The 25,114-nt window shown below is 41.9% G+C and overlaps 1 protein-coding gene and 1 long non-coding RNA gene across 2 annotated transcripts in view; one reads left to right on the forward strand and one right to left on the reverse strand.

Moving 5' to 3' along the window:
- The window catches only part of LOC126263679 (visual pigment-like receptor peropsin), a 152,978-nt gene that overhangs the window by 96,281 nt on the left and 31,583 nt on the right, over positions 1 to 25,114 (reverse strand). Inside the window, exon 3 of the mRNA XM_049960801.1 lies at positions 5,502 to 5,629. Coding sequence (XP_049816758.1) covers positions 5,502 to 5,629 — 128 coding nt within the window. The remainder of the gene's footprint in view (positions 1 to 5,501; positions 5,630 to 25,114) is intronic.
- LOC126263680 (uncharacterized) overlaps positions 1 to 25,114 on the forward strand; it is a 164,037-nt gene that overhangs the window by 43,836 nt on the left and 95,087 nt on the right. The gene's annotated exons all lie outside the window — the stretch shown is intronic.

Below are 25,114 nucleotides of genomic sequence, written 5' to 3' on the forward strand. Positions count from 1 at the left end.
TGCATTCTATGCAGCTTATTTTTGTCTATAATCATCTATAAATTTAAGCGCGCTTCCTCTGCAGTCAACAAACATTACTGAACATAAACTTCTTCCTCAACTCACTATACAATTAAACACACATGGACCCCAGCTGCCTGTCGTCTGCTAAAAAGCGCAAAGATTCCCGCCAAAGGCGGGAAACAATGCGCTTAACGCATGGCCGCCATTTCCAGGAAGTTACGCATGCACAAACGCGCATGCATACTTGCGAGGTTGGAAATTATTGAGCACGCGCGAAGTTGAACAGAAGAAGTCATCACGTGGATGCTCCTTACATTATTAATATGTGAGAGTTCTGGAATTACTGAAAAGTCGACCATCGACTCCCTTCTTGACCCCCCCCCCCATACACACACACACACACACACACACACACACACACACACACACACACACACACATATATATATATATATATATATATATATATATATATATATATATATATATATATCCCTTGCGGACGCGTATGCCCTGCAGCCCTGCAGCCAGGCGACTAGCGCGAGTTTTGGTGTTCTCGTAAAGATAAGTCATTTTAGATTATAAAACACATAAATTAGTACTGAATACGTGGTAAATAAGTGTATTAGTGTGCCGTTTAAGTCTACCATTAAAGCTTTCATTTTTCTTTACGTAATATAGCAGAAAACACGAAAAGACCGTACAGTCGTATTTTCTGTTTACGTTCTGCTGAAGCAAATCTATAGAATTTCGTTTAGTTGTTCCTTACTCTCTCCAGCAATTTAACTTAGCGTACCTCTTCATTATTTAACTAGCATTTCCGGAAAGTAGCGTAAAGTTTTAGTTGTTGGCTCAGAAACTTTGCACTTTTGTTTTTGTTTACACACAGTTGTGTAAACAGTTGCGTATAGGCCAAATTTGTGTAACCATATTTTCGTGTTTATCTGTAATTTAACTGACTTATTCTTAATAAACTATTACGTTTATCATGAGTGAAAAGTGCTTGACTTGCCGTAGAATTGTTAGGTCGGGGCTTTGGTGTGATGGGTGCTGTAGTTTTTTCCATGTGGGTGACTGTAGTGGCGTGGGAATAGGGGAAGTAAATGAGACTCATCAGTGGTTTTGTAGGATTTGTAGTAGAGATAGGAAGATAGTAGAACAGGAGGGGAAAATTGCCGCCCTTCAGGCTGAGTTAGACAAGGCCAGGGGAGATCTTGACAGGTTAAGGAGGGAGAAGGGTAAAGAGAGGTGGGAAGTGGCAACAGGCAACAGGAGGAACAGGCCCAGAACTTTGTCTGACAGCTTTATGGTGAATGTGGAAAATAGATTTGACCTGTTGCTTCAGTTAGAAGCTGGTGAGCCTCAAGCAGTTGCAGGTGTAGACAGGGCACAACAAACTTTCAGCAGCAAATTGAAAAGTAAGAATGTAGGGAAATCAGTAAAGAGAAAGAAAGTGTTGTTGTTAGGTAGTTCCCATGGAAGAGGTGTTGGCCAACTTTTGCAGGATGAACTAGGATCAGAATAACAGGTCACCAATTTTTTTAAACCTAGTGCTGGTCTGGAGCAGGTGACAGAGGATTTAGGATCACTTTGCAAAGATTTCACTAAGGAAGACACCGTGGTTATAGTGGGTGGGGCAGGTAACAGTATCGACAGAGATCCTGGGTACAGTATAGAGTGTGACCTGGCGAAGATTGCATCAACATCGAAGCATACTAGTGTTGAGTTTGTATCTGTTCTTGGGCGCCATGACCGACCTCATTTGAACTCTTCTGTCAGGAGAGTTAATTTGGAGCTGGAACGGCTGCTCATGTCGGGTGCGGGGTCACACATTGGTGTGGTTCCTGTTGATTCTCTCAGTAGGTGGGATTATACTAGGCATGGCCTTCACCTCAACAGGAAGGGGAAGGGTAAATTGGCTGGGGAAATAGCAGGAAAGTTAAAGGGGGGAGGCACTGTCATGAGTGGTAAAATACCAGTGGTTATAGGATTCAGAAAAGACCCTTTTTTAGGGTAGGGAGGACAGAAAGAAAGCAAATTTTAAGAGAGGTTAGAACTGAGACAAATCTACAGTTTGAGAAAGAAATCAAAAAACATAATTCCAGCTTATTACATCAGCATAAACAGCCATTGGTTACGAATTTTCAACTGTCAGCAGATATTTTACCTCCACCCAATTTTAACTCAGTCAATGAGAAATGTCAGCTATCTTTATTGCATCAAAATATTCGAGGACTGAGAAATAAAATTAATGAATTAACTATCTGCATAGATGAATTAGAGTCTTCAAACCCAGCTGACATAATCTGCCTCTCTGAACATCATGTGACCACTGGTATAGAACTTTTAAGTGTTACAGGGTTTAGGTTAGCATCTCACTTTTGTAGATCAGAAATGGAGAAAGGAGGAGTTGCCACATTCATCAGGAACTGTCATAAATTTAAGAACATAGACATTCATAAATTTTGCCTAGAACAGCATATGGAAGCATGTGCAACAGAATTAGAATTTCACAAAAAATCCTTCATAATATTAAGTGTATATCGAGCACCTGCAGGTAACTTTAATCTGTTTGTCAACCACCTTGAAGCTGTATTGTCCCATTTAACAACCAAAAACAAAGAAATAGTGGTTGCTGGTGATTTCAATGTAGATTTCCTTAAAGACTCTCCCAATAAGAACTTGTTTGAGTTAGTAACACTATCATTCAACTTAATTCCCACAGTTAAGTTCCCCACTAGGATAGCCACTTGCTCACAAACAGCCATTGATAATATCTTTATAGAAAAGTCCAATGAACAAAATTATATTACAAAACCAATAGTCAATGGCCTCTCAGACCATGACATGCAGTTCCTTCTGTTAAATGTTAATACTGAACAGGATATAAAATCTGTTAAATCTGAGCTCAAAAGGGTAATCAGTAAGCCAAAAATTGATTATTTTAGGACACTCCTGAGAGACATTCACTGGACTGATGTTTACAGCGTTCATGGCATGAATGAAAAATATAACATTTTTGCTAATAAAGTGCTTACCTTATTCGAACACTGCTTTCCCCCAAAACTTACCAAGGTTAGAGCAAAGTCTACAAAGAAGCCATGGATTACTCGAGGAATAGGGGTATCTTGTAAAACAAAAAGAAAACTGTATCTGTCACTCCGAAACATTTCCAATGTTGATGCTATAGCACATTATAAGAAATACTGCAAAATATTAAAGACTGTAATACGGATGTCAAAGCAAATATATTACAATGAAAAGATAGTCATATCAGATAACAAAATAAAGACAATATGGGATATAGTGATGGAGGAGACCAGTAGAACCAGACATGAAGAGGAACAAATAGCATTAAGAGTAAATGATACATTGGTGACAGATGTGTATAGTGTTGCAGAACTTTTTAACAAACATTTTATAACTGTTACTGAAAAGATGGGGTTGTCAGGTTCGGTAGATGCTGCTATGGATTACCTTAGACCAGACATTTCAAGTAACTTCCTTAATATGAATTTGACCCTCACTACCCCAACAGAAATAATGTCCATCATAAAATCTTTAAAATCAAAAACATCTAGTGGGTATGATGAAATATCAACAAAGTTAATTAAAGAATGTGATTCTGAGCTAAGTAACATATTAAGCTATCTGTGTAACCAGTCGTTTATTAGTGGAATATTTCCTGAATGGCTGAAATATGCTGAAGTTAAGCCACTGTTTAAGAAGGGAGATAAAGAAATAGCATCAAATTTCCGTCCAATTTCACTGTTGCCAGCATTCTCAAAAATTTTCGAAAAAGTAATGTACAGTCGTCTTTATAACCATCTTATCTCAAATAACATACTGTCAAAGTCACAGTTTGGATTTCTAAAAGGTTCTGATATTGAGAAGGCTATCTACACTTACAGTGAAAATGTGCTTAATTCATTAGACAAAAAATTGCAAGCAACTGGTATATTTTGTGATCTGTCAAAGGCATTTGACTGTGTAAATCACAATATCCTTTTAAGTAAACTAGAATATTATAGTATAACAGGAAATGCTGCAAAATGGTTCAAATCTTATATCTCTGGCAGGAAACAAAGGGTGTTATTAGGAAAGAGACATGTATCAAGCTATCAGGCCTCATCCAACTGGGAACTAATTACATGTGGGGTCCCACAAGGTTCCATTTTGGGGCCCTTACTTTTTCTTGTGTATATCAATGACCTTTCAACAGTAACATTACCAGATGCCAAGTTTGTTTTGTTTGCCGATGATACAAACATTGCAATAAATAGTCTTAGAAAGATCAGCCAATAAAATATTTGTGGACATTAATCACTGGTTCCTAGCCAATTCGTTGTCACTAAACTTTGAAAAAACACACTGCATGCAGTTCAGAACTTGTAAGGGGTGTCCCAAGAGTATATGTCTAACATACGATGACAGGAAGATAGAAGAAGTGGACAGTGTTAAATTCTTGGGATTACAGCTTGATAATAAATTCAACTGGGAGGAGCACACCACAGAACTTCTGAAGCGTCTTAACAAATCTCTGTTTGCAATGCGAATTTTGTCAGACATAGGGGATATAAAAATGAAAAAGCTGGCATACTATGCTTACTTTCATTCCATAATGTCATATGGGATTATTTTTTGGGGTAATTCATCAAGCCAAGCTAAAGTTTTCCGGGCACAAAAACGTGCAGTGAGAGTTATATGTGGTGTGAACTCAAGAACATCCTGCAGAAGCCTGTTTAGGGAACTAGGGATACTAACTACTGCTTCCCAATATATTTATTCCTTAATGAAATTTGTCATTAAAAATATATCACTTTTTCAAACCAACAGCTCAATTCATGGAATCAATACTAGAAATAAGAATAATCTTCACAAGGATTTAAAGTCACTTAGTCTTGTACAAAAAGGTGTGCATTATTCAGGAACACACATTTTCAATAACTTGCCAGCAGCCATAAAAAGCTTAACAACCAATGAAATTCAGTTTAAGAGAAGCCTAAAGGATTTATTGGTGGCCAACTCCTTCTACTCCATTGATGAATTTCTTAGTAAAACCAACTAATTTGTATATAAGTACAACATAACTTCTGCACCATTTCAGTGCAGTAATGTGTTCATTGAAAATTTGTGTGTGTGTGTGTGTGTTAGTATAATCTAACTTCTGCACCATTTCAGTGCAGTAATGTGTTCATTGTAAATAAGTATTACAGTAGTTGTATTACCTTATAAATAAATAAAAAACTTTTTTATTTTAAATTCAGTGCATTAGTATTTGTAAAATGACTCTTAGTGTTCATTAAAAAATGACGATCATTCCACTTGGGACCTGTGGAGTGGTACATTAGCTTATTTGTTTTAGTTGTAAATATTTGTCATGTATTGTTGTTTTTCTGACATGTTCCACATCCTGGAGGACCTCCTCACTACGGATCAATTGGAATGAAAGTAAATCTAATCTAATCTAATCTAATCTATGGTAGCATACAGCGTACCTGCGAGTTTGCCTCTGGTGGTGAGGAGTCTCTCAACCGACAGCAACGCCAACGCGGCCGACTGCGACAGCCGGAGGAACTGCCGTAGGAAGGCGAACAGCTGACAGCAGCCCGGCCCGAACAGCCACCTGCCGGACAACTCACTGTTAGCGCTCGGTTACCAGATGACATCTTGCAGAAAAAAAGAGGACATTTCTAGGTTCATACAAAAATGTGCAAAAGTGTTATAGGCTACTCGACATTTATCCAAGTAGCGCTAAGGTAAATTATAATTTTTGCAACTACACTCTTATGTCATTTGCAACTGAAACGTATATGATAAGTTCTATTTCATATCAGTTTATTTAATCGTACAATATTACAATAATTTTTGCCAGACTTTGAAGTATACAAAATTAACAATCGTCGTTAGTAAACCAGTCATCTTCACCTGTATCATTATTCTCTGGAGTACTCAATCATCCACGTCAGTGTACTCGAGGCCAGGCAACATCTACATCTAAATCTACATGGTTACACTGCAGTTCACACTTAAGTGCCTGGCAGAGGGTTCATCGAACCATTTTCATACTACTTCTCACCTAAATCTTTCCGTTCGAGCTCTGATTTCTCTTATTTTATTTATGATGATCATTTCTCCCTACATAGGTGAGTTTCAACAAAATATTTTAGCATTCGGAAGAGACAGTTGGTGATTGAAATTTCGTAAATAGATCTCGCCGCAAAGAAGACCGACTTTGTTTCAGTGACTGCCACCCTAACTCGCGCATCATATCAGTGACACTCTAACGCCTATTGCGCGATAACACGAAACGGGCTGCCCTTCTTTGCACTTTTGCGATGTCCTCCGTCAATCTTACCTGGTAAGAATCCGACACCGCGCAGCAATATTCCAGCAGAGGACGGACAAGAGTAATGTAAGCTGTCTCTTTAGAGGTTTTGTCGCATCTTCTAAGTGTTCTGCTAACAAAGATCAGTCTTTGTTTCGCCTTCCACACAATATTATCTATGTGGTCTTTCCAATTTAAGTTACTCGTAATTGTATTTCCTAGGTATTTAGTCGAATTGACAGCCTTTAGATTTGTGCGATTTATCGTATACCCAAAAGTTATCGGATTTCTTTTAGTACCCATGTGGACGACCTCGCACTTTTCTTTGTTTAGTGCCAATTGCCACTTTTCGCACCATACAGAAATGGCTAAGCAGGGATGGCTAGAGGACAAATGTAAGGATGTAGAGGCTTGTCTCACTAGGTGTAAGATAGATACTGCCTACAGGAAAATTAAAGAGACCTTTGGAGAGAAGAAAACCACTTGTATGAATATCAAGAGCTCAGATGGCAACCCAGTTCTAAGCAAAGAAGGGAAGGCAGAAAGGTGGAAGGAGTATATAGAGGGTTTATACAAGGGCGATGTACTTGAGGACAATATTATGGAAACGGAAGAGGATGTAGATGAAGATGAAATGGGAGATAAGATACTGCGTGAAGAGTTTGACAGAGCACTGAAAGACCTGAGTCGAAACAAGGCCCCGGGAGTACACAACATTCCATTAGAACTACTGATGGCCTTGGGAGAGCCAGTCATGACAAAACTCCACCATCTGGTGAGCAAGATGTATGAGACAGGCGAAATACCCACAGACTTCAAGAAGAATACAATAATTCCAATACCAAAGAAAGCAGGTGTTGACAGGTGTGAAAATTACCGAACTATCAGTTTAATAAGTCACAGCTGCAAAATACTAACGCGAATTCTTTACAGACGAATGGAAAAACTGGTAGAAGCGGACCTCGGGGAAGATCAGTTTGGATTCCGTAGAAATGTTGGAACACGTGAGGCAATACTAACCTTACGACTTATCTTAGAAGAAAGATTAAGAAAAGGCAAACCTACGTTTCTAGCATTTGTAGACTTAGAGAAAGCTTTTGACAATGTTAACTGGAATACTCTCTTTCAAATTCTGAAGGTGGCAGGGGTAAAATACAGGGAGCGAAAGGCTATTTACAATTTGTACAGAAACCAGATGGCAGTTATAAGAGTCGAGGGGCATGAAAGGGAAGCAGTGGTTGGGAAAGGAGTGAGACAGGGTTGTAGCCTCTCCTCGATGTTATTCAATCTGTATATTGAGCAAGCAGTAAAGGAAACAAAAGAAAAATTCGGAGTAGGTATTAAAATTCATGGAGAAGAAGTAAAAACTTTGAGGTTCGCCGATGACATTGTAATTCTGTCAGAGACAGCAAAGGACTTGGAAGAGCAGTTGAACGGAATGGACAGTGTCTTGAAAGGAGGATATAAGATGAACATCAACAAAAGCAAAACGAGGATAATGGAATGTAGTCAAATTAAATCGGGTGATGCTGAGGGGATTAGATTAGGAAATGAGACACTTAAAGTAGTAAAGGAGTTTTGCTATTTAGGGAGTAAAATAACTGATGATAGTCGAAGTAGAGAGGATATAAAATGTAGACTGGCAATGGCAAGGAAATCGTTTCTGAAGAAGAGAAATTTGTTAACATCGAGTATAGATTTAAGTGTCAGGAAGTCGTTTCTGAAAGTATTTGTATGGAGTGTAGCCATGTATGGAAGTGAAACATGGACGATAACCAGTTTGGACAAGAAGAGAATAGAAGCTTTCGAAATGTGGTGCTACAGAAGAATGCTGAAGATAAGGTGGGTAGATCACGTAACTAATGAGGAGGTATTGAATAGGATTGGGGAGAAGAGAAGTTTGTGGCACAACTTGACTAGAAGAAGGGATCGGTTGGTAGCACATGTATTGAGGCATCAAGGGATCACAAATTTAGCATTGGAGGGCAGCGTGGAGGGTAAAAATCGTAGAGGGAGACCAAGAGATCAATACACTAAGCAGATTCAGAAGGATGTAGGTTGCAGTAGGTACTGGGAGATGAAGAAGCTTGCACAGGATAGAGTAGCATGGAGAGCTGCATCAAACCAGTCTCAGGACTGAAGACCACAACAACAACAAACAGAAATTCTGTCTGGATCATTTTGTTATTGGAATTGATCGTCTGATGATTTTACTAGACGGTAAATTACAGCATCATCTGCAAACAATCTAAGGGGGCTGCTCAGATTATCACCTACGTCATTTATGTAAATCAGGAACAGCAGAGGGCCTGTGACACTACCTTGAGGAACCCCAGACATCACTTCTGTTCTACTCGATGATTTATCGTCTGTCACGAATCTAGTCACACAACTGACACGGTGGTCCATACGCACGCAATTTGATTAATAGTCACTTGTGAGGAAAGGTATCACAAGCGATGATGAACTGTGATCACTCCACCATCGTGTGATATTTGCATGAAATGCGGAAGGTGTAATGAATAGAACATTATCTAAGGCAAAAATCACAAAAATCAGTGGCCATCAATTGACTCGTGAGCAAATCGACCATTGCTATCTTATTATTGGTGATGAGAAACCATGTCTTTATTTGAAGATGGTATCTGTTCTTTCCGACATCTTCATATAGTTAATGCTAACCGGCGATTGACCTTCTTTTTCTGTGCTGGACGCACGCGCATTACCCGAACTCGTACGGGACTCAGTAAGATTGTCTGCCGCGAGTAATGAGTGTAATGGGCGGGGGTACTACGAATGTAGTGTGTGGACATTAACGCTGGGAATGTGGGTCTCACGGGGAGCGTGCAAGGGATAAATCCCTACAGTCGCACTGTCTTCGGTGGCTAAGATGGATAGAGTGTCTGCCATCTAAGCAGGAGATCCCGGGTTCGAGTCCCGGTCAGGGCACACATTTTCAACTGTCCCCGTTGATGTATATCAACGCCTATCGACAGCTTAGATTCTTGATTGAATTATCATTTCACCTTGTCTTTATGTTAATACAAGGAAATGAAAACAATGGTTGAGTCCAAACAAAGCAGCAACTCCATGTAAAAAGATCTGCACTCATCCACAAAACATAATGTCATACACCTGGGTGTAACAGCAACGGTGTGGTGTACTACGAATTGCTTCTCGGACGTATAACCATCACTGCTGAAATTTATTGTCAACAACTGAGATGTGTTGCAGACGAGTCCAAGAATAACGACCAGGAAGACTGCGTGAAGTGATGCTGAAACGTCCCCTTAGAAAAATTAATGAATTACTGTGCTGATAAACGTCTTACATTATTTGATTTTCAAACAGCTGAGCAGAACTGAACGTACTCAGACATTTCGCTCTTTACCTATTCTGATCAACACTAAACTGACACACAATATTTCTAGCGCAACGCAATCTGACTTTCAATAATACCTACAAAAGAATGGCCCTGACTAACATTAACCTATACCTTTTACAAATCACTTACCTCACAAAAATCTTAGTTACTCGAACCACTGCAATACAGCGAGCGCCACCACTGCCAGCTAAATAAAAGATTCAAACTACTGAAGGCACTAACTACTAATAGGCATAGTTAGCAAATGGAAGATTTTGATAGAGAACAAGCAATGTATTTACCTTAATAGTGTTCAAAAGTCATAATATATATAGCAGTTCATGGCATCCAGTCTTACAAATTTACTGTCTCTGATGGACACACGTCCAGATCATCCGCTCTCAAAACTCCGCCATCGCTCTCCCCACATCCACCACTGCTGGCGGCTCACCTCCAGCTGCGCAACGCTACGCGCTGTTAACAGCCAACTGCCCAACACTACAATAGCATATACTCCAACAATGGAAACCAACCACAGCCTTCACACAGCACAGTCAGTGATTTTCATATAGAGCGCTACGTGGCGTTATCAACCTAAAAACCTAAACAGCCTATTTACAATGCTACTCCACGATAACGCCTGCCGGCATTCTGCTGGGGTGATAAAAAACTTTATACAGGAGTTCGGTTCGGGAGTCACTCCGCACGCACCTTATTCACCCGATCATGCACCCTCAGATTTTCAGCCTTTCTGCTCTCTATCGAATAGCCGTCGAGGAACTTCCTTTCCGGATGAAAATGCGCTGCAAAAATGGTCGACAAATTCCTCGGCTCAAAACTACTTGATTTCCATAGTTTCGGAATTGAAAAATTACCCAGTGTTGGCAGACTGTTGTAAATAGTGAAGGACAATATATTATTGATGACTTAAGTCTCTGATATGTTTACCTGTCGTGTTTATTAAAGTTATGGGAAAAACGCTACAAACTTGAGCACCAATGTAGTACAAATCGGTGTCGGAAAGCTTCTAAGCTGAGATAGATTGTGCATTCTCTCAGTGTTACAATTACGCAAACTTACATACAAAATGTATTGACAAATCCGATATTTGCCATCGCCTCACAAGGGTCTGTTGACAGTGGTGCTGCCAATACGAACTCTCGCGAACTGCACTTAATTTTGTACTATTCTACAGAAACCCTTCTGTCTGTATGTCTGTATTTGCATCGTAGGTGCCCGACGCATGTGACGTTCCAGCTCTGAGATGATGCACGAGCTGATATTTTTTTGTTCCACCGTGCCAAGTGCGCACTGCGAGTTATGTCAATTCGCAGGTAAGCGCCACCGATCGCGTTATACACACTTTGAACCCAGCAGCAATCAAGCTCTGTTAGTTGTCTATGGCAGTTGGGCTATTATGCGTCAGGATGGATATCTAACAGTTTAAATTCCTCGTACATCAATGCCACGACGAATCACCGATATCATTAGGGCAGAAGTGGCTGCTTCTCGTTTATGATCAAATTTCTGATTAGTATACATGTGACCTCCCTTCATCTAGGTCTTGTGCTTCCTTGCAACGGTTTAGTTCGTGACGATCGGACTTGGTTAAGGACTGGTTAACAGAGAGAACAGGCTTCTTTAATCATAAAGCAGCTTAAATTAAAAATGTTTAATGTCCACACCAAACTGAATTAACACTAGCTTCCGAACACCTAAGCAAAATGTAACTCTCACCATAGACATAATTTTTCGATCTAAATAAATACGTTAGCGGCAACATGGTAGTTACTGCGCTGTTTTTGTGCAATACACAAGAAAAATGTTTGTGCCATGATTAATGTAAATACGAAAAATTGGAGCAACAACAGACAGAATAGAAAGTAAGTACATACAACAAATAATATATCGTAAATATGCATCTCGCGAAGTGTAGTAGTTAGACAAATTGTTCTTTTTCACACGGTAGCTTTAGCATGTAAATTGAAGTCGATGTTTTTATCGGTGTAGTAACTGAAGATTAAATATGTATTGTGTCGAATGAAGATGGATGAAAGCCCAAAATGCGTATTGGCATAAATAAAAATAAAAAAATTATCTGTTTGCTATATTTCTTAAAATTCACAGCCACGGAGCTGACAACCAATAACATTGATAAATTAACGTAAATGTGACTGAGTTGCCTAAAACATGAAACGTGTCTCTTTACTTGACAAATATTATAGTTCCTCAAATTTAAGTGAAGAATGTTGCTCTCAAAGGATTTCAGCACAAACAATTTTTACGTCGTTTTTCAAGTTCGTATGTAACACTTTTCCTAACAATGCCCAGACTCAACTATGCTCATTTTAACCATGAAATTCATGTCCACTTTGACATTGAAGCTTGCCATTGTTGTGTTGCTCATCCAAATTAATCTATCATACTATAACTGTTCACGGTAATCTTTATAACTGTTGAAACAATAATTTATATATTCCGCCAATGGTTGCTGCTGTCCAGCAATGTCGATACTGTTTTCTGCATTAATTTCGTGTGCAAATACGTGCATCCTCCGCGAATAAAGAGAATGATTATTCACTATTGCCCTACTAATGGACGAAGAACTTCCAGACTCATATTCCATCACATTATCAAACCGTTCAAATAATTTTTGGTTGGACACAGTTGCACGCGACCGTTCCACGGCAAACCAGTACAACAGGTCTCTCCTTGCATTCTGGCGCGTGACTTGTAGCGCTTGGGCATTGTTGAATACAACAGCAAGACAGTGCCTCTTCCGAAAAAAAGTCGCTTTCAGATCCGAAAGTGTCAGAGAACCAGCGTTGCGTAAGGGCACGATTCACTACGTCATACTACTATCGAGAGTAGTACCTCCTACATAATGAACTTCTTTATTCAGAGACAGCCGTTAGTCTTTTGTACCAAGTGTCAATTACATGCCGCATTTTTTACATTTCTGTGTGTTACGGTCATTTTCAAACCAGGATTATCCAGAAATTATTCAGTTTTAGAAAACACGATAGAAATATCACTTTTAGGGTGACCAGACGTCCGGATTAATCCGGACCTGTCCTCCTTTTTAGCTCTTTGTCCGGGGTCCGGGCGGATTTTTACAGTGTCCGGCTCTTTCGCAAAGTTGAGCGTAATACAGTTAAATTTACAATTCGTCCCAGTCTATTGCTCTTTTCTTAAATACTTTAACTATTGACACAGCCTTCGTGATAAACTCGCACGAAGACGGTGTTAGTAGGTGGCACCAGGATCGTCGATGTTATGGTTGATCGACCTATAAGCGGATGCAAATATCGATTATTTAAAATTTTCGTTTCGTATCCTTACTTTGTAGTGGCTTGGCTTCCTGTAGTGCACGTGTGATTTGTGAGTGTAATTTTTAACCGAGTTACGTAAAATATTTGGCTATGCCTAAACAAAAGTGTACAATTTCTGATGTCCTTTCCTGCAAATATCCGGCTTTAAGAAAGGGAGCAATGAATTTGAAACGGAATGTAAGATATGTGGAGCTGGAACATACGTCTCAGTGGCCAATAAAGGTAAGAAATAACTGTCATGGTTTTATTTCATTGTTTCATAGTCATTCAATTTATTTGTATTCAGTAGGTTAAAGTGCAGTTTAATGTCGTCAGCTGCTGCTTGAGTTGTAGATGTTGGTAGCGGTGCGTCGAATGAAGGGAGGTGAACGGTCTTACGTTTTTCGCTTTGTAAACAATTCAGTGTTGTTGACATAGCAAAACAATTGACGCCACAATGTCACCACAATCAATGTTTTTAATTTTTTTTATATTGCTCAGTTAACCACCACCTGACCACCAGTAACAATTAACTACTGGTTTTGCCGGTAATTCCCGGCAGTCACGTGACTTGTCCCAAGCTGACGAGTGGTACCCACATCTGCAGTTGACTCGTTTGATGTGTCCTCTTTTTTCTTCCTTTGCTTCCTTTTTGAAGCTGTTTGTCGTCCTTTTTAAACAGTTGCATCTGGTCACCCAAATCATTTTTCATGTTAGAAACGCTTCTGCTTCAGCTCAACGTGGCGCAGTCCTGCACGAAACGTGAGTTCAATGTGATTGCGTGAGATCCAAATCTTGGCAAGTGCTTAGCTCTCGCTGGGACGCAACGAAAAGACAGTTCTCTGGGCTCTATTGTGATGAGCGATGAAACTTTAGTAGTTCACCTCGTAACTAACAATAAGCAAAAATAGTAGAATGGCGACGTCCTTGCCCCTGGAATGGCTCTCCGCCCAACCCCCCCCCCCCCCCCCCACCCACACACGCACAGACATATTAAGTCAAAAGCCAATTTCTCGCCGAAGTATCATGACAAAGAATTTGTGTCCCAAGAACACATAATCGTTGCCGACATCTGGAATGAAATATTACGATGATTTCGATTACTTACCTATTCAGTCACGTGTTTCAATATAGTATGTAGAGCGATGCCAACGTTGCATTAATGAATGAGCGTACCTAACAGACGCTTCGGAGGGGCGATCGGAGACTACTGAACATCAGCTCCTGTTCAGCCCGACGCTACAAAGGGCATTTTGACATACTCGGAGTGCGATGTGGGTATGAAGAATGAGCCCTGTCATATGAGAGAAAGACGCATCTAAGCGCACGTGATGGCTTTCATACACTATCTGAGATCTTGATGATGACAGAATCGTTGAAGAAAGGAAAGACAAGTTTGCCGTCATCCGCAGCAAGCACAGAAATATTTATCTTGTAAATAAAAACCGCCTGTTTCATGTAGCATTTTATTTTATTTGTTCCGGACGCGTTTCATCTTTCACTTTAAGGCATCTTTATGGAATCTGGAATGACACAGTTTGTTTTGATATCGATGTTCGTAAATTATAAAAGAGTTTACGCCTTGTTTTTTACATAAATAACTGATTACTGCAGGCCTACTTACAGTTATTCGAGATTTTCGCTGCATGTGCGTTTCCTCTCATATGCTCAAATGCTAGAGGTCGCACTATAACATCATTTATGCAACATAAGCACATTTTCATTTTACTAACGTTTTTTTCAGAATTTTCATGTTCTTGCAGCTAACTGCTGCATTGCATTATTAATCTTCTGTCACTAGTTTAAAAGTTTTATCGAAAAGTTTTCTGCCTACTCTTTCAGTTTGGTTTGTTTACGTACCTGTTGCCAATCTAATGAAGTATATGCTGTTTGCTTTGTGTGTGTGTTGCGGGTGGGGTGTGCATGTGTCGGTGGTTATTCACGGTAAATGTAACAGTTGTCACAGATTGATTGAAAATTTTGGTGTTGAGCTGATTTGAGCTTTTGTTTAAATGTTTTGTGGAGGGGTTCATGGACGAGTACATAGTGACATACAAACACAAGCTCACACATAAAATCAGCAACATTTTCTGAAGACAGGGCATAAACATAGCATCCACAACAGTCAATACTATCCAAAAATACATCCCAAAGCCGACAAAAGACATAGACGTATGTATCGACCACAGTGCAACAATTGTAATAGCAGATACATACGACAAACAGGCAGATCGTTTGATGTCTGACTCAGAAAACATATGAGAGTATGAAAGTTTGGGATAAAGCACTCCGTTTTTGCAGAACTGCTAAAGGAACACAATCACAAACCAACGTCTAGAGAAGAAGAAGACATGAAAATAATTAGAATCAACAATAAAAACACCTCCTAACCCTGTAAGAAAACTACCACATACAAAAAACACCACCTGTTGAATGATCAGTTACACATGACATACAACCCACCATTTACATCGATAGATAAAATAATAGACTCACATTCCAACAGAGGATTATTACCATAATATACTGCCCAAGTACTTGCCACTGACTCGTGCATGAACCCCTCCACAAAAATTTAAACCAAAACTCAAATTAGCTGATCACTGAAACATTCAACCACTCTCCGACAGTTATTACATTCATATTCAACTTTCTACAAGTCGCTCTGCATAACCACTGACACATCTACCAACCCACTCACACACACACACACACACACACACACACACACACACACACACACACGTCATACATATATTCTCTCTCTCTCTCTCAGACACAAGATGTTAGTTTTTAGCATATACTTCGTCAAGGTGGCAACATGTGCGTAAACAAACTGTTGCAATTAGGTATAAGTGCAACACAACCATTAGATTAAACACAACTTTATTCCACAGAAGCGTTAACAACCTGAACACAGTATTTAAGTAACATTCAGCAGGAACCAATTATGTACACAATAGCTCTAGAAATGCACACAGAGCTCTGAGGTTGAGGCTAGCTTAAATACACTGGGCCTGTCGCAGGCTTTGACGATGGCTTCTCTCTCTTTCTCTCTCTCTCTCTCTCTCTCTCTCTCTCTCACACACACACACACACACACACACAAACACACACACGCCTGAGGTGACCTCTGTGGTCGACATAACACTGCTACGTGTGTGGTCTTTTGAAAGTACATGCACGCGTCACTGCATCCCTCCTCTCTGAGGCGATTCTTGAGACGTCCATATTGTTCACTGAGGTCTGGCTAAGGTGGCGTGCTGCAACAGGAGCGTATGGTCTGTAGTGCTTTGGGAACAGACACGTACTGCACCCGCCTTCCTGTGTCAAACCATACGGCAAGACTTGCAATTGCAAAGCTGAGGCATTGGCTCTGGTGATGGTACTCGTGGTGCTGATGATACTGGTATTAGTAGTTTTTCAGGAATGGGTGACAGAATCCCTGATGATGATGTCGGATTTGTTCTGCTGCTTTGGCCACCAAGGACAGATGCCTCACCCACATGGGAGTGGAGAACTGGTAGCAACAGGTGATCTGACGCCAGATGTGGATGGGTTTGGAGGCACTGGTGTGACATCAGCTGTCCATGCGAAGGCGAAGCTGAACATGGTGCCTTGAACAGAGGCATGTTGCAGAGACGCCGCTCCGGCAACGGGCGGTGACAGGTGTAACCCATTTAGGGCCCCAGACAGCCACACCTAGCCGAAAGAGGCATGGCAACTGGACGGGTTGATGTCCAGGTGGAGGACGCAAAAGGTCTAGCAGCGTCCTCGGCCGGCGCCTGTGGAGTAGCTCCACCAGGCTCTTCTCGCCGAACGGCGTGAATCCATACGAGGAGAGAAACCAATCTAAGGCAATGTCGGATGAAGAGTTCGCAACATACTTTTTCATCTGAGTTTTGAAAGATTGCACTGGCCTTCCACGGCAGGATGAGGATGTGATGGATACCAAAGGAATAAAAAAATGCCGAAACTCTTGCGATGAAAATTGTGGACGATTATCGGACACTAACGTTGTGGACGAATCTTCAAGTGAAAAAGTTTTGGACAGGATTGCGGTGGTATCAGTTGTGGATGTGGAAACGGTGAACAACGTATGGAATACGAGAATATGCGTCAACGACCAACAGCCAATGAGCGTTGGGAAAGGAGCCAGCAAAGTCAACATGTATACGGTCCCATGCATGCAACGACGTAGACCAAGGAGACAACAGCACCTGGGGAGCTGCTTGATGCGTCGCGCACTGTGTACAGGAGGCAATCAAGTGGGTAACATTATGGTCCTATTCGGGTCAAAACGTGTCAACGGGCCAATACTTTGTGTGTGATACACCCTTTGATCTGTGTTGTATCCGTAATTGGAGAAACAACAAATAACGATTGGCGTGAGTTTCAAATTCTGTTTATTGCCAACAGTTCCACAATACTAACACAACTGTGTGCTTGATCAAGAGCAGCGACTGGACTGCAGAGTCCAAGTCCGGTATGGTAAACAGTCGTAGCGCAGCGTTGTTCCGGGGTGCGACGTCGATGTAGCACGTAGGTAGCCCGACACGAGACTGCCAGGCGTGGCGGCGTATGCGGCTATACGAGGTGCATTCAAGTTCTAAGGCCTCCGATTTTTTTTCTAATTAACTACTCACCCGAAATCGATGAAACTGGCGTTACTTCTCGACGTAATCGCCCTGCAGACGTACACATTTTTCACAACGCTGACGCCATGATTCCATGGCAGCGGCGAAGGCTTCTTTAAGAGTCTGTTTTGACCACTGAAAAATCGCTGAGGCAATAGCAGCACGGCTGGTGAATGTGCGGCCACGGAGAGTGTCTTTCATTGTTGGAAAAAGACAAAAGTCACTAGGAGCCAGCTCAGGTGAGTATGGAGCATGAGGAATCACTTCAATGTTGTTATCACGAAGAAATTGTTGCGTAACAGTAGCTCGATATGCGGGTGCGTTGTCTTGGTGAAACAGCACACGTGCAGCCCTTCCCGGACGTTTTTGTTGCAGTGCAGGAAGGAATTTGTTCTTCAAAACATTTTCGTAGGATGCACCTGTTACCGTAGTGCCCTTTGGAACGCAATGGGTAAGGATTACGCCCTCGCTGTCCCAGAACATGGACACCATCATTTTTTCAGCACTGGCGGTTACCCGAAATTTTTTTGGTGGCGGTGAATCTGTGTGCTTCCATTGAGCTGACTGGCGCTTTGTTTCTGGATTGAAAAATGGCATCCACGTCTCATCCATTGTCACAACCGACGAAAAGAAAGTCCCATTCATGCTGTCATTGCGCGTCAACATTGCTCGGCAACATGCCACACGGGCAGCCATGTGGTCGTCCGTCAGCATTCGTGGCACCCACCTGGATGACACTTTTCGCATTTTCAGGTCGTCATGCAGGATTGTGTGCACAGAACCCACAGAAATGCCAACTCTGGAGGCGATCTGTTCAACAGTCATTTGGCGATCCCCCAAAACAATTCTCTCCACTTTCTCGATCATGTCGTCAGACCGGCTTGTGCGAGCCCGAGGTTGTTTCGGTTTGTTGTCACACGATGTTCTGCCTTCATTAAACTGTCGCACCCACAAACGCACTTTCGACACATCCATAACTCCATCACCACATTTCTCCTTCAACTGTCGATGAATTTCAGTTGGTTTCACACCACGCAAATTCAGAAAACGAATGATTGCACGCTGTTCAAGTAAGGAAAACGTCGCCATTTTAAGTATTTAAAACAGTTCTCATTCTCGCCACTGGCGGTAAAATTCCATCTGTCGTACGGTGCTGCCATCTCTGGGACGTATTGACAATGAACGCGGCCTCATTTTAAAACAATGCGCATGTTTCTATCTCTTTCCAGTCCGGAGAAAACAAATCGGAGGCCTTAGAACTCGAATGCACCTCGTATAGGGCGAGTGGCGGAGGAATATGCCCGCCGTAACCGAGTCCGCTTGTCGTGTCCTGTTATGATTGGCGGCGCGGCCTCACGTGACGCTCTCTCGGGAGGGCGCCGGCCGAGGTTGCCCTGATAGTGCGGAGGCACTCGGTGTGTGAGGCCAGCGCCTGCGCTGTACACCTGTGTAGCGCTGCGCATAAGCGGGGCATGCCGGCCGTTGGCGGTATGAAGGCCGGTTCCCACTAGAGCGCGGCAGCGCGTCGTGCGGCAACGGCAGCGGCAAGCGTTTTCCGCTTTGACGCGGCGGCTCGCGGAATTGGCGTTCCCATCTGGAAGCGGCAGACGTTAGCGGTAGCCAATGACGGACTGCCACTGAGATACGGGGCGGGACCCACTGAAACTCCCGGTGCGTTTGAAAAACTATATCTTACACCTACATGGAGGAAAGACGAAGTTGGGTGAAGACATACCAATTTTTCATTTTCTGTACAATGTACTCTTTCACATATTCTATTATGCATGTTTTCTCATTTCACCATAAACAGATTTCATGACTACCGTTCATCATTGTTCACTATCTAGCACATTGCTTAAGAATCATGAAAGAATAATACATATTTGGAACAAAGTTTTCGAAACCAGATTTTAAATTATAAGACATTTACCGGTGCAGACGCAAACCTACAATACTTTATTAGTTACGAGCTGCAGTTTGCAACTAAAGAGACAGTAAACGGTAGCAAATTAAGGAAATCTAACTTGAATAAGTCAAGACCCACAGTTTTTCGATAGTCTTAAAGTTAGCGTAATGCAACGACTGACTGAAACAGAGGAAGGAATCCGCTAGAATACGAATGGATATCTTTGAGAAAAGAAGTGGTGAATGCAGCAGAGTATGAGAACGGGAAGAAGGTACAGTAGAAATCGTTAGATAAAATGTGAAATATTAAATCTGACAAGAGGGAAAAATACAAAAATGCAGCAAATAAAGTAGGCCATTGGAAAAAGAAATGTCTAAACATGACGTTGACGGAAAGTCCAAAACTGCAACGTGATTTTGCACTTGGAAAACGTAAGGGAATGAAAATGAGAAAGAACAAAGAAAACTTTGCTCAAAGGAGAAGCAACTGTCAAGAACTCATTTGGCAAGCCAGAACTAAGCAAATAAGAGAAGGCTAGATAGTGGAAGGAATATGTAGACAGGAGAGGGGGAGGGGTTGTACAAACTAACATAAGTACAATGTTAGATTCCTGTGAGATGTCTGAACACGCAAGGCAATACTGATCCTACCACTTAACTAAGTAGACACACTGAAGAACAGCGAAACTGTGTTTATAGCATTTGCATGTTTAGAGAAAGGTTTTGACAATCTTAATTAAAACATTCTTTGAAGCTCTGGAGATGTCATCGATAAAACACAGGGACACAAGATTATCTACAACTTGTACAGAAACCAAACTGCATTTCTAAGACTTCAATGACTTGAAAGGGAAGCAGTAATTGAGAAGGCAGAAGTAGAGAGGATATAAAATGAAGACTGTGAATAGCAAGAAAAGCGTTCTGAAAAAGAAAATTTGTTCACATGGAATATAAATTGTAATGATTGGGTACTATTTTACGAAGGTATTTGTGTGGAGTGCAGCCTTGTAAGTGAAACGTGGGCGATGAACAGTTCTGTCGAGAAGACAATGGACGTTTTCAAAACGTGGTGATCAATAAGAATGCTGAAGATTAGATACGAGGATCGTGTAACTAAAGAAGAGGTACGGAATTAAATAGAGGAGGAAGAGGAAATTATGGCACAACTTTGACTACAAGAGGGGTAAGTTGACAGGACATATTATGAGGCGTCAAAGAGTGAGGACAAAGGGGTTGGGTGATAGTATTCTGATAATAATCATTTGTTCAAATGCTATTCTACTATTTTATCTGTTAATGTAAGCAGTGAATTTAGTCTTCCATGCACTCATCCACAAAACATTTAAACCAAAACTGAAATCAGCTGAACACCAAACCTTTCAACCACTGTCTGACAACTACTGCATTCACTTTCAACTTTCTATAACTATCACTGGCTAGCCCCACACATATACAGATATAAGGAGAACAGAAATAAACAAACAATTTCAGCATATAATTCTTTAGGTTGGCAACATGTACATAAACAAACCAAACAGGAAGGGGCATGAGGTGAACACACTGTAGTTACGACTTCAAATCAGTGTTTTCGGTAAAATGTCTACAGCTAGTGACAGAAGAAAAAAGAGCGAACATGAAAATGTGCTTATGTTCCATAATCTAAGTTTTAGTTCAACCTCCAGCATGTGACCAGGTGAGGGGAAACGTATATGTCCGCCAAAATCTCGATTCACTGTAAGTATTCAGTTATGCATTTAAAACAAAACTGAATCATTCTAGATTCCACCGAAAATGCCTTAAAGTAAAAGGCGAAACGCGCCTTGAACCAATAAAGTACACTCGATAAAGAAAAAAAACGTTTGTTACTTACCAAAGGAAATAATCAGTAGCTGTAGATACTTAGCAAATTACATCTTATGACATACCAGCAAATTAGTTTCTGTTTAACTTCTCATTCCACACGCTATTAAATGCTGTTTTTAAAAAAGATCATCTATCCCTTCTGAAAAACTGTAGTTTCTTTCATATCTCGGTAGATAAACAGATTTTGGATATTTATCATGCGACGAAATACATGACTTTTTACAAGTTATCGTTTGCAAATAAACGCTTTTAGATTTCTTGAACCGTTTACGAAATTTGCAGTTGATACAACCACATGGTTTACGACGAGCAAGACGAAGTATCGGTCGCGTCGCAAGCGACTCGCGCACGGTCACCGCACAGCCCATCCGCCGACATATCATTCAATATCTCGAGAACGGTGATAGCTATCGTTCTGCTCTCAGCTTTAAAAGCAATTTCGATATGTTGACTAAATTTCATACGCAATAATGTATTACCTAAAATGAACTGTACGCAAAGTCCACGCAATGCGTTTTTACCTCTGCACACTCATTAAAATTTCGTGTAAAGGTTTACGTAAATGCGATACAGCACGTAACCACGACGAATATCGAAAAGAAATTCGGCCCTTTATCGAGAGAAGATATCAGGCTGTAACATGCCCAAGAATCAAATTTTTCTACCGAATAGTTTCCTTGGAATCGGATGATCAGTATTTCATAGCTGCCGCCGCGTCCGCGCCAGCGGTTCGGCGAAAGTTCTTGTGGCCCGGGGTTGCGTACCTGACGTCACGCTCAGCGCGTTCTGTGATTGGCGGCGCGCACCTGGGGCGCGTCACGCGGCAGCGGAAGCGGTTCGACATGGGCAAACCGCGACGCAGAGCTCGCCGCGCCTTGCCGCTGACGCCGTTTCCATGGCAACCACGCCGCTGACGCGCGGTTTTGACGCGCGGCAGCCCTAGTGGGAACCGGCCTTGAGGTAAAGACCGCGGCCACGCAGCTGCAGGCGCCACGGTGTAAGCATTGACTATACCACACTCTGCATGTAATAAACGGAAAACCCCCAACGAAGCACTGAGGGGATCACCACCCAAGTGGTCCCGTGGTCCGCGTCTAAAAGCAAGGCACCATCCACAACAGAGAATCAATGTTGAAAGATGTAATAATTATGGAAGGGATCGGACGCAAGGGAAGATGGTGAATCCGGCCAACCGTGTTGTAAGAATGTTATGACTTTTCGCAAAACGGTGTCCAACGCTACAGCTTTCATGATCCTTGTGTTAGTGACAGGAAAACCATCAACTGTCTGCGACATCAATGAGAAAATAGAGCAATTCCTCCTGATCAAATACTGGGTCCCGACCGGCAGTCAGGTGGGACGAAGCATCGGCATTTGCGAGGAAATGAATCTCTTAGTCGTAACGCGAAAGGAAAAGAGCCCAACGTTGAATGCAATGTGACGGTTTATCTGATAATGCCGCTGAAGGACTGAATAAGGAAACCAGTGGTTTGTGATCGCTGACAAGGTGGAATTTGGTACCATGTACCATTTCTTCACTGCATATACAATGGCCAAAGCTTCTTTTTCTATCTGAGAGTACCTAGTCCGAGCAGGAGACAGAATTTTTAAGGCATAAGCAATAGACTGCTCAGAGCCAACGGGATATGAGCCAGCACTCCCTCCGACCCGTACTGTGAAGCGTCCGTCGCGAGGACAAGTGGTTGATACGTCACTAAGCAGGGCGCAGACTGTAACATGGTCTTAAGGGTGGAAAACGAGGTTTCACAAGCCGGTGACCAGCGAAACTGAGTCCCTCTGTGCAGCAATGCACAAACCAGCTGTGCAATTGTCGCTGGCCCAGGCAAAAATTTGTGGTAGTATGTGAATTCCCAGAAAAACCTGAAGTTCTTTAAGTGACGTAGGACGTGGAAGCTACAGAATGGCAGAAACATACCGACACAGGCATCTGTAACACTCGCGAGAAACTTCAAACCCACGGTAAATGATAGAAGGTTGAAGAAATTTACATTTTTCTAAGTTACTCTTCAATCCGGCCGCTTGGGGGACAGAAGAAAGGGTACGGAAGTGATGTAAATGTTCCTCAGTGAAGGCTCCAGAACTACAATGTCGTCCAAATAGTTTGCACAACCCGGCAGAGACGCTGTAAGTCGTTCCAGAGATCGTTCGATAATATCGGGAGCGCTGGCGACTCCAAAAGGCAACCGGAAGTATCGATACAGTCCAAAAGGGGTGTTGTCAACTAACATACGTTGTGACTGTCTCTAAAGGGAATTTTTAATAGGCATCGGACAAGTCAGTTTTTTGAGAAATATTGACCACCTGATAAATTTGCAGAGTGTTCCTCCGGACACGGTATTGGGTATTTATCCACTGTACAGTGTGCGTTCACATACACTTTAAAATCGCCGCAGAGGCGTAACGGTCACTACGGTTTCTTTACTATAGCTAAGAAGATAGACCATTCACTTGATGTAATAGGCCGAACAACGACGGATTCCGTGAAGCGATCTAATTCCTTTTTCATTTGTTCCCTGAGTACCACTGGAACCGGACGGGTCCGGAAAAAGCGAGGCCAGGCAGAAGGTTTCATGGTAGCGCTCGCTTGTGAATTTTTGGCACACCCCGGTACAAGAGAGAACAAAGAGGAAAACTGAGAACATAATGCAACTGTGTATACGCCACATGTTCAGGCACTAAATTAACGTCATCTGAAATGGTAAAACCAAACAACTTAAAAGCATCTAATCTGAAAATTCTACTTATGTGCGTTTTCTATAATAAGAAATGAGAGTGACTGGAATGCTGACTTATAGTTCACTGGAGCAGAGAATTGGACGAGAATAGGAGTAATCTGCTTTTTGTAGTTTACTAACTTTGGTGACACAGGGAGAAGCGAAGGTGAGCTCAAGTCCATATAAGTTTGAGAGTTTAACAAGGTTACAGCAGCTCCTGTATCCATCTGCATGTGCAGAACTTTATGAAAAACCATAACATAAATGAAAAGCGTGTTTGGTGCAACAGAAATAGTCGATACAACGTCCATATCCGCATCAGGAGCGTTGTGCTGAATTTTTGCATTACGAGCAGAAGCAATGTGATCTTTTCTGTTGCAATTACGAAAGGTAGTCCAGCGTTTTGGGCAGTATGGGCGCTCGTGATTAATGAAATAGTAAGGTCAGGACGGGAGCGTGTAACGCATTCGTTGTTGTTTACCGGGCTGTTTACTTTATTGGTGCAGGTGCTGCTGGGAGGGAGTCCGGCCGCCTTAGCGCTGTGGTCGTGTGCGGACCACCACAACCGTGTCTTCCCCTCGTAAACTGTCTGAAGCTTGGTGTGGAGGAGAGGGTTGGACTGCTGATATATCACACCACGACTCAATTTGGTTACCCGCTGTTCGCGACATCTCGAACGACTGAGCCGTAGCGGAAACCTCGGAGAGGGTTGGGTTTTCACACTGGAGGGCATGCTCTCGCATCTCACGATCCGGAGTTAAACGAATCGTAGCATCCCTTACCGTCTGATCCGCACACGGCTGTTTATGCACATTGGACACAAAATGACAACGACGACTTATTTTGCGCTAGACGTATCTCCACAGATTTTTTAATTACTGAATCCCAAAAAGCTTTCACTGGGGCCCAAATTTTCGTGGCAGGAAAATCCATAGCATGTCTTATGGTAATACAGTGCTCAGCTACGG

This window comes from Schistocerca nitens, chromosome 6 (genome assembly GCF_023898315.1).
Source record: "Schistocerca nitens isolate TAMUIC-IGC-003100 chromosome 6, iqSchNite1.1, whole genome shotgun sequence".
NCBI classification, from domain to species: domain Eukaryota; kingdom Metazoa; phylum Arthropoda; class Insecta; order Orthoptera; family Acrididae; genus Schistocerca; species Schistocerca nitens.